Source organism: Tamandua tetradactyla, chromosome 10 (genome assembly GCF_023851605.1).
Source record: "Tamandua tetradactyla isolate mTamTet1 chromosome 10, mTamTet1.pri, whole genome shotgun sequence".
NCBI lineage: Eukaryota > Metazoa > Chordata > Mammalia > Pilosa > Myrmecophagidae > Tamandua > Tamandua tetradactyla.
Window position 1 is genome coordinate 16,142,130 of NC_135336.1, and position 13,833 is coordinate 16,155,962.

Below are 13,833 nucleotides of genomic sequence, written 5' to 3' on the forward strand. Positions count from 1 at the left end.
GGCAATGATTTCACTGGCAAAGCTGGGCATTAGAGAGAGTCAAGCCACATCTGAGCAACAAAAGAGGTCCTCCAGAAGTAACTTGTACGCATGCCTATAAGTAGTCTTTTGCTTTTTCTTTTTAGTTTGTTTTATACAGAACAGTCCTCATCTTCAAGCAGTTTCTTTTCCCTTTCGTGACATTGACTTTCTAAAGAGGCTAGGCCAGTTGTCTTATAAAATGTACATCCTACCTTCTGGATTTTTTTCATTGCTTTCCTTTGGTATCATTTAATTTCTTCTTCTAGCCTCTGTGTTTCCTGTGAACTAGTTGGTTCTAAAGATTTGATTTAGGTTCTGGTCAGTTTCTTCTAAGGATACTCTTTGGGTGAATTTGAGTTTTTAATTTCTTTCATGATTATGTGAATAGTTTTTAATAGCAATTCATGCTCTCTAAAATGTTTTCACATTTAATATTCTCCACTAATATTTCTAACATTTGGTGAGATAGGTGCATATTATCCTTACTGTGCAGATACTAGTTTTTATTAGCCCTTTACTTGGAAAGTTCTAAAATTTCACTGGTTATTAAAATGGAAAAGGGAGTTACTTTGTCTATAGTTTAAAAGATGTATTTTTTTAAAGGAGACACTAATGTATTCATCATAACAAGAAAAAAGTAGTAACAATTATTCTGTCTAAAAGTAATTTATAGTTATTATGCAAGATTCTGTGCAAAGATAATACCTGTACTGTTAAATAATAATTTTCCCCCTTTAAAAAATCAATTCAGAATTATTCCACTAGGTGAATAACAAACTAATAGTGTTGAACCTAAACATTAAATAACTGCCACTCACCTTCTGAGCAGCAGGAATAACTGGTGTTTATATACAAGTTCATATAGTTGCAGCTGATAGTAACTTGATCTTTTAAATTATTTTGTGCTACCAGAGGGAAATTTATGTTTTGTATTAGGGTTTTGCATATATTTAACAAATCATTTATAAAATAATATTAAATATTTGCCTTTTTAAATATTTGGACAATGGGATATCTAAAGCTTTTCTAGTTCTTTGATTTTATTTTAGCTTTTATTTCCTTATGTTTTTACTTTGGTTAGAAGAGCAGTTAAAACCACTTGGGAAATAGTGGTGATGGTGGTGGTAGTAGTTACATTTCCGGCTTGGATATGCAAAGATATAAGTATAAATATGGCTCGTGTCTGCAGAACTCACAGCAATAATGTTAGCTGCCATCTATTAGGGGTCTTTTATATGTCATTGTGCTAGGCACTTTATATATTTATTCTGACATCTAAATCCTTAAAACAGTTTTCAATAAGAAGACGCAAGTTACCAGAGGGTAAATAACTTGCCTCATTATGTAGCCAATTTGTGATGGAGTTAGAATTTGAACCAGTAGTGACTTTGAAGCTTATGGCTTTTATACTGTGCCATGCAGGTTCCAATATGGTTGTGACACAGTGAAATGCGAAAGTATGCATTGTTTAAATACATTATCATATTGGACTTCCTTTATTAATTCAGAGTGAAAAATTTGCTTTTGAGTTATGTTTTTAGCATTGTATAATTTAATTAGAAGATATAAAAGCTATTAAAATTTTCTTTTTCTTTTCCTACCCGTAGATATTCAAGAATTTTATGAAGTGACCTTACTAGATAATCCAAAATGTATAGATCGTTCAAAGCAGTCTGAATCAATACAGCCTGTAAATACTTGGGAAATTTCCAGCCTTCCAAGCACTACTGTGACTTCAGATACACTACCAAGCAGCCTTAGCCCTAGTGTAGAGGTAAGATTAAATTTGTTTCAGTTTATTTGGGCTACTAGTCTCTTCATTTTATTAAAATGGATATTTTGTGGAAATATCATTCATATTGGAATATAAAAGATGGGATTAAAAATGTTTTTTACAAATAAATGTTCAGAATTTCTGGTGTTGTAGTGTCTTAGCTTTCTCTTTTACATTAGGTAACATAGAATTAGAGAATTTTAAAACAGGAAGGATGAGATCATCTTCTCCTCCTTGATTTTAAAGATGAGGAATCTGAAAGCCTTAAGGAAATGAATTACTTAACTCAGCTAGTTTGGTATGAGGTTTTTGGATTTCAGACCTCTGAACTCCCGTTTCTCAGCTGTCTTTCGTAATTCTGAAGCCTATTTAAATGTTTTTCCTCATAAGAGAGTCTACTGTCATATCATATATGTATCTTATTTTCCTCCTTTATTGTTTTTCATCTCTTTCTCTTGCTTAATATCTATTCCTCACCACTCTCTTTAGTTGATGTACCATTGCTTTTTTTCTTTTATACCTTAACTTTTACCTAACTTTTTGTTTTCTTTTATAGCTTAACTTTTACCTAACTGTTTTTTGATCTCACAATGTCAGGTCCAGACTCCTTCCTCCCATGCTGCCAAGGAGACTTTCACACCAGGGTGTTATGTCCCACATATAGGGGAGGGCAATGATTTCATTTGCAGAGTTGGGCTTAGCAACTGAGCAACAAAAGAGGTCCTCCAGCAGTAACTCTGAGGCATGCCTATAGGTAGGCTAAGCTTGTCTGCTATATACATAAGCTTCACAAGAGCAAACCTCAAGATCAAGGGCTTGGCCTATTGATTTAGGTGTCCCTAATGTTTGACACTGTATCAGGGGTTTCCCTGATGGTAAAGTTTAAGAATTCCATATTTTTTTCTCCCATCCCTCAAGAGAATTCACCAATACTTTCTGATTATCTGCTTAATATACTCTTAGGATGCATCCAGGTATTACATTAAGCAATACAGGATTAAAGGCTCTCATTCTTATTCTGGGCTCCCTGTGTTTTGATTGTTTAAATGAGCTATCCAGACAGGTTGAGTTAGATTATGTGCTACAGGAAATTTAAATTCTGGACAAAATAAACCTTTCTTCCTTTGGTCTCAAAGAGTAGGTGAGGTTTTAAAATATAAACAATGTCTTCCTTACCCCTATGTTTTGAATTACCTTAATCCTAACCCGATCACCTTCATTCTTACCTCTAAATACCAGTTTATACATGTATAAAAGAGGCTCTCAAAATCCAGAAATAATAATTACACTCCGGACTAAAAGTGACTGCTATAAGAGCTTACATCTAGGCCCCTGTTTTCTTATAAGCATTTTCTGAAGGAGAACATGCAATAATTGCTCTTTTGTTTCTGTCTTATTTTGCCTCACCAAACGTCTCACAGGTTCATTCACAATGTTGCATGCCTCATAACTTTGTTTCTTTTTGTAGCAGCACAGTATTTGATCGTATGTATATAACATTGTTCACCGATCTACTCAGTCAGTGCATCCTTCAGCCACTGTACTTTTGCTTTTTCAATAGTGATGTGACTGAAGTCATTTCTGTGGTCCATTTTAAATGGATTTAAAAAGTCTTAATCAATTGCACAGTTTCTATTTCATGTTGATTTTCTAGGTTAAAAAACTTGCTTATGTAAAAATCAAGTTAAATCTTAAGAAAATTGATTTTCTTGTTATGTATCATTTTTTCTTTTGTCTAGTTTATGATGTTCACCTGTGATTGAAAAGCATAGAGTTCTTATGGTTGATTGCCTGTTTTTATAGGAGATTGTTTAAGTAATGGCTCAATGGAACTAGTACAAGTTAAGTATTCATTAAGGTTGGACTAGCACAGTTTTGCAAGCCGGAAGTTTATTTCCATATAGATTTTAGTCAGAAAGATCAGCAATGCATTTTCTTCCATCAAGTATGGTATTGGAAACATATTTTAACTTTTATAAGAGTACGGGGCACTGATATGTAGAATGGTGTGGGTGGTGATGGTTTCTGTACCTCCTGGAAGGTATATTATGGACACTTAAAGATAATTTAAATGAATAGGAAAATGAGATCTTTCAGACTATAAATGTCAGATTTTATTACTTTGAAATGATGAGAAGGGAATATGATCATTAAACTTTGCTGAGAGCTTGGCACCTGGGAAATGCTTTGAAATCTGTACCCATTCATGGATGGACTGGTTAAGGGAAAATTGGGATATGTCCATCAACTCCTAGATTTTTTTATGAAATGGGAAAAATGTGTATGTGTCAAACTTGAGTGAGTTAAGGTTGGTTAAAGGGAAGTAGTTTTTTACTGAGAAGACAGACTATCCTAATGGATACTAGTCTGAAAATGTGAATAGTTTTGAAGCAAACTGGTGGATGACAGTTATTATGACTTTCCCCAGCTTCCAGTTTCTCTGTATGTAATGCTGATCATTACTAGTCTGAAAATTCTCTGCAGATATCCGGGGTCTTTTCTGTGCAGCTCTTTTTTTTCTATGCAGCACTCTCTCATACTCTTACTGCTGAATTTTTACCACTTTGGCTTCTATTTCAGTTTGTTAAAGCTGCAATATACCAGAAATGGGTTAGAACTTTACAATGGGGATTTATTAGCTTGTACAAATACAGTTCTTAGGCCAGAAAATGTCCCAATTAAGACATCAATAGGATGATACCTGGACTCTGAAGATAGGCTCCTGGCATCTGGGACACCTCTTTCACATGGGAAGACACATGGCTGGCATCTCCTGGTCCTTTACTCCCGGGTTTCATTGCTTTCAGCTTCTGGTTCCAGTGGCTTCTTCTCTGAGCTAATATGGGTCCTCTCTTAGCTTCTCCGGGGCTTTTCTTAATTTCATCTCTTAGCTTTGCTGAGTTCTCTGGGCTTTGTTTGTGCGTCCTCTCTCCTCTTAGAAAGGATTCCAATGAGAAGATTGAGACCTACCTTGAATGAATCTCCTTTGAAATAACCTAACTGAAGGGTCTTACCTATAAAAGGTCAGCATCGCAGGAATGGATTAAAAGAACATGGCCTTTTCTGAGGTATATAAAGCTTTAAATTAGCACAACCTCCTACAACCGAATTCTGAAATTCTGTGTCTTTACCTCACTTTGCCAGGCTCTGTTTTGGTTCCCCATCCGTCTGCTTTTATGTAGCTTAGAAAATTTCTCCAGGCAGTAATCTGGCGGCAGTTATGGGGTTCATCTTGTTTAAAGCGCCCTCCTCACAAGGATCACTGTTTTTTTTTTTTTTTTTTTTTTTTTTTTAAAGGAAAGACAGAGAGAAGGAAGGAAGGAAGGAAGAAAGGGAAACATTTTTAAACATTTTCTTGTTTTATTGTATTCTGTTTCTCCGTTTTTGTTACATGGGCTGGGGCCGGGAATCGAACCGAGGTCCTCCGGCATAGCAGGCAAGCACTTTGCCCGCTGAGCCACCGCGGCCCGCCCCAGGATCACTGTTTTTTTACCACCTTTGTCCAATATCTGAAAGCTGTTTCATATTTTTCCAGATTTTTAGTTGTTTGAGGTGGGCAAGTCAGTCTGATCAGTATTACTCCATCATGGTTTGAAGCAGTCGTTTGATTATAGAAAGCCATTTGTAGTCTACAATACTGTTAATTACCTTATGTGCCTAAATATTAGGTGAGGTGTCCTCTGTCCCAGAAGGAAGTTGCCTTATATTTGAATCTTTATCAAGTTGCTCATATTAAGGGATGCTTTCTAAATTACTTTGAACAGTAAATAACTGTTTGAGGGGAATACATTGGCTTGAAATGTCTTTAGTCAGTGCCCTTTTGGATGTTTATATTGCAATTGGTTTGGAATTTAGCATATTAAATAATACTGTGAGTGTGACCTTTAAGATTGCAAGTATTAGATAGTATAAGCAAGTTTTTTTTGAAAGATTGCTTTAAAAAGTAATATAAGTGGTTACAGTATGGAGGTTATAAATATAAACTTAAAAGACAAATGGTAAGAAAAGGTATTGATATTATATGCATGGATACTGCAGTGATATGGGATAAAATGTCAGGTGAAAGGTAATACACATATTTGAAAAGACCAGCATCTTAGATCACTTAGATAGAAGTCAAGTTGATATTTGAGGTTAAAATGATTATTAAATTATTTAAAAATGTGGCTATACTCAGACCCTAACATCTAAGATGACTGTGAAGAACTTGACTAAATTTTTTTTGAAATGTGAGGAATAAAATAATATATTTAGATACATTATTTTAATAGCATGTGTTCTTAAGTATTTCTTTGTTAAGTAAATAAATAAATTTAAAGTAGATATTTGATTATTTCACTGTATTTCTATAGGTTTATATTCAGGTTTGCAAAACTTTAAATAGTTTTTATTGGGATAATGAGGTGTCTCATTTTCAGGGTCATTTCAGGCTGTTCTCACTTTTGTAATCACCTGCAGTTTAAACATTAGAAAGCCTGTTCATGTATTCAACAAGTATTTGAATTCCTATTATATTCTGCCTTCCATGCCACCCATCAGTTGCTAGGGATAAAGTATACACGACACATTTTTGAGTTTTGCTGTGTTAGACCTTAGGATACAAGATATTTAGAAATTGAAACGCATTAATGTTGTTAAGTGGAAGGGTTCTTAGAATCCATTAGTTTTATATTTTATAAGAGGGGCAGTTGAGAACCCCCAAAAAGAAAATGAGTCAAAGTTATACAACCTGTTAGTTGGTTGAAACAGTATTCTTTACTCTTGGTATAGTGATTTATACATCCACTGTTACAAGGTGTACCAAACTTAAGAATGCCTTCCCTCTCTGGGCTAGTAATAAAACTTCACATAAGAGAGAAACCAGCTGTAGGTTTCACATCCTCTTTATTTTCCCTCACAAAATGGAATGCCCATTCAGTACTTAGATATTCTATATTGTTTTCAGTATTCTGCCTAAAAATGATAAAATTTAATTATTTCAGGAGTCATGAGCTTTGAGTGGGCTTTACTCTTTCATGTTAAAATGATTGTAGAGCTGGGTGTGGGTCTTCATGGGGGAAGGGATATGTTGGCCCATGATGAAATGTACTTCTGCTCATCTCCAAACTTTCTAACTACATATATATGTATGCAGATATCTTTTTATGGCTTGCATTTATTGGGCACTTAACAAGATAGGCATTATTTTAAGTGCTGTACATGTATTATTTAATTTAATCCTCACAGTGGCTCCATTAGACTTCTGTTAAGATAATGTCCCACTGAAACTATCTCAGGTGTATTCTGTTAGGCTGTAAACAAAATGCAGTCAGCTCATACATAGCAATAATAGTAATACAATAGCAATAGCAATAATAATAATGATGATGCTTACTATGAGATAGTCACTGTACTAGTTATACACATGTATTAACTTTTCCTCATAATCCTTGTAGTGAAATTTGGTTTAGTGTAAAAGTTGCTAATGCAACCCATGAATATTTGAAATGTTAGGGGAAGGAGCAGGTTATAAAAAGTGAGTGATAATGGTCCAGTTTGAATTTGAGATCATACATAATATCTGTGGACTCTGAGGAGACAGTATAGTCAGATATCATAGGTAATACTCTTTCCTACTATACATTTTTATTGGGAGGTATGACTTAAGCTTATGAGACTGAAAGCCATAGCATCACTATACCTCATCCTCTTGTTAGCCTGTCTAGCTCTATTCTAAATGATTTTGAGGACAGGATATGAAATTTACTAGGTTAGGTTACCTCTGGGTTAAAAATGAAATCTTCTTGAGGAGTTTCAAATAGTACAGTTATAACTGTCTTTTTGTAGTGTTGAATTTTGGGGGGTAGTGATTAGACAAAATGAACTTATTTAGTAAGTCGCTGAAGTTTAAATTTGGCTTCATTAATAAAATGGGTTTTTTTTTTTTTAGTAAACGTAGAAAAGGTAATATTTTAAACCATTGCATTTTATTCTTCCTGCTCCCCTTCTCAAAAACACCACATGGAATATTCCATTCATTACTGCCTGAGAAAGTCATTACTTTGCAAGCTGCAGTTGCTGAAAAGGTTTAGTGGAAGAAATGTGTGATTGCATTTTGTTTTAGTAATTTTTTTTTTTGTAGTTTTTATTTTGAATATTCGAACTATAGCAGACAAAGAGGAACAGATTTAAATTTTTGTCGGGGAAACCTCTTTGTGGAGCATTTCGTCAGATGACTCTGTCAACCTCCTATCTTGAAAAGAGGGATTAATGAAATAACATCTGAAGCAGCAGTTAACTCATGTGGAATAAACCCTGACATCTTCCACAGTGTGTTTTGTGGGATAATTTTAAGTTCTTCAGATACAGATTACATAAAGAAGATTGTAGAGCACGTGACACGTTCTGGTTTCTTGTATTTCAGATAGTAGAAAAATTGCTACCTCTAAGAATGGATCCTGGAGAGATCTTGTCACAGTTATAACTTTCCATCTATGGTTTTATCTCACAACTTAATTTTTAATTTTAATTTTTTGTTCAAATAGGTAACTTAACATAGTTTTGCAATAAACTGCTGTATGTATAAAGTATTTATTGTAATGGCAGAGTAATGGATTGCCTGTGCATTGTAACCACAAAGGTAAGATAGACTATGCTTTCTACATTTCATTGTTAGTGACAGAAAGCAAGACCTTTTGTGTATAATGTATTTTAAAAATTAAGTTGTAACCATTTTTATATATTTGAAAAACTATATTTGAATCCATGTGATGCTTAGTTTATATCCTTTAGGAAAGGTAGTAGTCTGAAATATTTCCAGATAGCTAAAAACAGTGTGTTGAACCGATAATTTTTGTCCTAAGATTTACAGGAGGCTGTTTTTTCCCTACCAGCAAGGATTTAAAAAACCATACTTTCTCTTCTTTATTTTCTGTCCCAACATGCCATCCTAGTTTAAAGTATAAACTCATTTTGAGAACATTTTCTGGACTCTTCCATCTGTTGTAAATATAGTTAATTTATTTTTAAGAAGAAGAAAATAGTCAAGTTCTGATTGTGTTGTCTTTCAAAATATGCTGATATGAATTTAAAATGATCAAACTTATACAAGTACTATTTCAAGTACTTGTTTTGAAATCTCTTTTGCTTGGTATCCTCAGAGTGCAGCCTACTTACTTCACTTAATCTTTTAAGTTTGGCTTCTTTTATTTCTTACCACCAGTTTGTGGGCATTTTGTGATTGTGTTATTATAGATTATAGATTTAGGACACTTTTTATTTATAAATTTAGGACACTTTAAATTTATACATTGGTTTTTAAAATATGCAATAAATTATCCTTTTGGTTTTTATTTTTGTATGCTTCTGCTACATAGTGATTATTAGATTAAATTGTTGAGATATTTTATGATGTGCAGTAATAAAAAAGTAAATTTGTTAATTCTGAAAGTAGACTGGTCTTATTCCTTTATGGTGAATTATTTCTCACAAGAGGAAAAGTGGGAAAATTGATGTAAATTAATTTTATTTGCTTTTTGCCCACAGAGAGTTATAGTTTGCACAGTAGGAGTTTTTCATCGGGTATAGACATGTCCATTATGTGGTCACAGCTCCTGTTTATAAATTAATCTTCTTGTACCTTTAGGTAAACTGTCTCATTGAAATATTCTTAAAGAATGTTGAAAGGCCATATAGGTCTCAAAAATGTTATTTTTGTGAACAGTTTTCTCTGTGAGTTCTTTTCATGGTTGTCTGTGTTTGGTTCTCCTTGTGATTTATTTACCTTTTATCGTTTTGATTTTTATTTTTGATATTGTAATAAGGTTATTCGAAATGATCTGCTTCTGCTCTGTGCCTTATCCTCCTTGATTTAAGAATTTTTGAATTTGATCCTTTCCGTTTTTTTTAGCAAATAAGAGCTATTACTGTTAAAAGTAATTGGATATAATCGTTATCCTAAAGTAAAGTTTTTATAAATTTTTATTACATAACTGTTAAGCAAAAATAGAAAAAGATGTAGGTTGAAAATTAAGAAACCTAAAACATTATTTGTAGTTACATTTGAAAGAGCTAAATTAAAGTAATTTGCTCTATTATTAGAAATCAACCCTTTGAACATATTTAACGAGTACCTACAGCAGAAAGAGCAAAATTCTTGATTTTCTTTTCACCCAAAGCACTACAGTGTCCTCACCTAGTGCCCCCCCCTTTCTGATCTTTGCAATGCTTTTTGGTTTTATATGTGTTTTTAAAGCCGAACATTGTAGTTGATGTAATTTTATCATGTTAATACTAAAAGACCTTTCAAAGTGAATTTTTTTTCATCATCCGCCTCCCCTCTCTCCCACTTGTGTAGGCACGATGAACTAGGTAGGCATGTTGCATCACTGCTACCATGGATACCCTTAAGAACAGGCATGTGGGTTGAGCTAAAGGGATGATGATTAGTTTTCTGTTTGTTTGTTTTCCCATAACTATACGGTCTTCAAAATGAAGACTTTAAAAGTGTTTGCAAATGTCTAGATTGTGAGATGGGATGACTGAATCATCACTGCTACTAAATTGCCAAATCTTATCCTCCATTTACTCTAGCATTAATAAATAACTGTATATTCCTTTCCTTATTAATTTGTTTTAAATGCAAATATGCAATAATTTACCCTTTTGGTTTTTATTTCTATATATTTAGGATGCCACATAGTGATGGAATTGTTGAGATATTTATGATGTTTGGTAATAAAAGAATAAATTTGTAAATTTTGAAAGCAGGCTATTCCTACTTCTGTATGGTGAATTATTTCCCATAAGAGGAAAAGTGGGAAAATTGATGTTAGTTTTGTTTGCTTTCTGCTCCCAGAGAGTCATAGTTCACACAGTAATGTTTGCTTTGCCATTTAGTGAAATGAAATGTATTAAAAAAAAATATGTTATGAATTTAAACATTTGAAGGGGAAAAGATCCTAATGAGCATTTCTATCACATTATTTCTGATTATTGTTAGTATACTTACATAGATTTTTATGTAGTTTAATTAACTTGAGTACAGTATTTTGTTTTGTGCTTTCCACATAATATCTAAGAGATTTTTATTTTTGTGTTTATAAATTCTTGTGTTTTTAGTTAATTTCCTTGTATACGTATTTGTCAGTTGGGATGGAGTTAATAGTGTTAGGGAGCCAGGTAAGAAAGTGTGGTTTTATCGGGTTTGTTATTACTATGGAAAATTAACTCAGCACATACAAGAGCTACTAAGAGTGATTTGGGAGTATTGTTGTATGTGGTTTGTTTCCTTATTTAGCAGTAAAGTACTATGTATAAACTGCAGCTAAGTGCATTCATATTCCTTAGCATATAGATTTTCTAGCTGTACAGTAACTTCGAAGAGTGACTTGCATAACTTTAGTACCAGAATTTCTTGTAGTAGGACCATATCTTTATCTTTTGTATATATCTTGTTGATCATGTAGAAGAGGGATGTTCTCTATCCCTATTCATTTTTAGGGAGTCATTTAGGTAACAGGAGAAATATCTAGAACTTTGTTTGATTTTCAATTCATGAAACCTAATTCATTTAAACTATTGTGTACTCTTGATTAAGCCTAGAAAGGAGAAAAGAAACTTTCCTATTTCAGGAAATTCTCTTATACTTGGTACGAGTTATTATTTTTATAATTTAACTTAGTTGCCCAAAGTTAGAGCCCATGTTAAGTGCCGTCAGAGCCATGTTTGAAGTATATTCAGCCCTTAGAGTCTTTCCCAGTTAAGGATTTAGCAATGCCTATTGAACTGCTGACCAGGTTTTCATTGTTTTTCTTAACAGCTTTTTTTTTTTCAGTTCTTGTGAAGTATTTCCTTTTGCTTTGAGATCTTTATGTATGGTAATTTCCTTTGTTTGCAAGCCTTTACCCCCAAATATTATTGTTCCTTCAGATTTCATTGTATAGATTACTTCCTCAGGGAAACATTCCTTGATTCCCAATATTAAATTAAGTGTTTCTACTTATAACTTCTCTAAGTAAACTTTCCTTTTCCTTTGTAACACACAGGTATCATGTATTTGTATATTTGTTAAATATTCGTTTCCCTCCCTGAACTAGAAGCTTTCAAAAGTAAGACTTCTGTTTTCTGTGGTATCCTTAATGCCTAAGTATCTGACATAGAGAGGTACTCAGTAAATATTTGTTGAATGACTGATACTTTGGCAAAGATGATCCAAACTTGTGGATTAAAAAAAATTAGTGAATATCTTACTTTGTTAATGCATTTAAAATCCTATTTTGACTATTGTTATATGTTGACATACTGAGGAATTGTCACTAACATTTATCTTGCTATATTTATAATGAATTCAAAAGGATCTAGAAAGTGGTTTACCTTCCTAGAGTTTTCCACCCATTTCTTAGTTTACAGTGTAGATGGAATACCTCATCGTGTCTTACTTAATTGGCTACTAGTCACTTAAATATTTGACTGATTTGTTGACTAATTATATGTATAAAGTATGTATTTGTTTCTGGTTTATACTTAATTTGGGAGGGAGAGATCCGTTTTCAATTGATAATAGGGCTTACTTCCCCTCTTGGCTGCAAAATGTTAACTAACAACTTTGCCACTATCCAAAACAAGTTTATGCAATGATGGAAATGTTCCGTATCTACACTGTCCTATCCCTAGCCACACTGGCTATTAATTAAGCACTTGAAATGTAGCCAGTTTGATGGAAGTACATAATTTTAAATTTTAATTGAATAATTACATGCATTAAACAGCATAGATTTAGATTATTGTTCCCACACAGCACCTAACCCCCCACTTATTTCCCCTGAATTAAAAAAAAATTTTTTTGAGTGGGTAATAAACTCACATATTCAGAAAATCAAAACTACTATAAAACAATTTATATAAATATGTCTTGCCTTTGTCCTTTCGTCTCTTTCCCCCTCACATGAAACCATTTTTATTTGTTTCTATTTATCTTTCTAGTATATATACAAATACAAGGACATAAGAATGTTTTTATTTTCCCCTTTCATTACACAGTAGATAATGTGCTTTATATTTATACACTCTTTTGTCCCTTCTTTTCACTTAAACTATCGTGAAGGTCTGTTCCATTTTATTATATAGAGCTTTTTCCTCATTCATTTTTACAGAAATGTATTACTCCATCATGCTGATCTACCACAGTTTATTTAGCCAAAGATAGGCTATTTAATAAATGACATGCAACAACTGGTTCCAACTGGAAAAAAGATGAAAGTTGGATCCATTAGTAACACACTTTATCAGGAAAAATTCCAAATTTTTGAATGATTTCTAATCTTTTGCTGTTAAAATGCTTCAATAAACCACATTGAATGTATGCCATTTTATACTTGTGCAGGTTTAGCTATGTGATTGAGTCTCAGAAATGGTATTACTAGTTCAGAGAGCACTGCATCTATAGTTTTGAAAACTGTTACCAATTTCCTTCCATAGGGGTTGTGCCATTTTGCATTTGCATTTCTACTAGCAGTGTATGAATGTGACTATTTGCCTGCAACTTTGTCAACAGAAAATATTTTCAAATTTTTGTGTTTTTGCCAAATTGATGGCTAAGAAATGGTGTATGTATGGTCTTTTTTTTTTTGCATTCCATACTGACTCCAAATGTATTCATAGTCAGCATTTTTCAAAAATGATATAACAATAACTAGAAGATTCTATTAAGTGTGGTTTAATTTGCATTTCTCTTATATGTTTAGGAAAGGTTTGTATTTTTTCTATTTTGTTGTTGGTCTTTTCTCAATTTCTGGAAGCTCTTTATGTCAGGAAGATGAGCCTTTTTATCTATGATATGAGTTGCATTTGTTTTTTTCCTCTGTGTCTTTAGTCTTTACTCATGGTATTGATAATAGTATTCTTTTCTTTTATTCTCTTTTATGGCTTTTGGATTTGAGTCATAGTTATTAAGACCTTCCGTATTATATGGAAGAATTACAAAGAAATTCACCTGGGTTTTCCTTTGGTACTTTGTATAGAGTTTTGTTTTTAAATCTTTGGGCCATTTGGAGTTTATC

The 13,833-nt window shown here is 33.0% G+C and overlaps 1 protein-coding gene across 7 annotated transcripts in view; it reads left to right on the top strand.

Annotated features, from left to right (window-relative positions):
• Positions 1–13,833, top strand: part of DLG1 (discs large MAGUK scaffold protein 1) — a 318,826-nt gene that overhangs the window by 14,193 nt on the left and 290,800 nt on the right. For all 7 annotated transcript variants that reach the window (XM_077117938.1, XM_077117940.1, XM_077117941.1 and 4 more), the window contains exon 4: positions 1,629–1,795. In XM_077117938.1, coding sequence (XP_076974053.1) covers positions 1,629–1,795 — 167 coding nt within the window. The remainder of the gene's footprint in view (positions 1–1,628; positions 1,796–13,833) is intronic.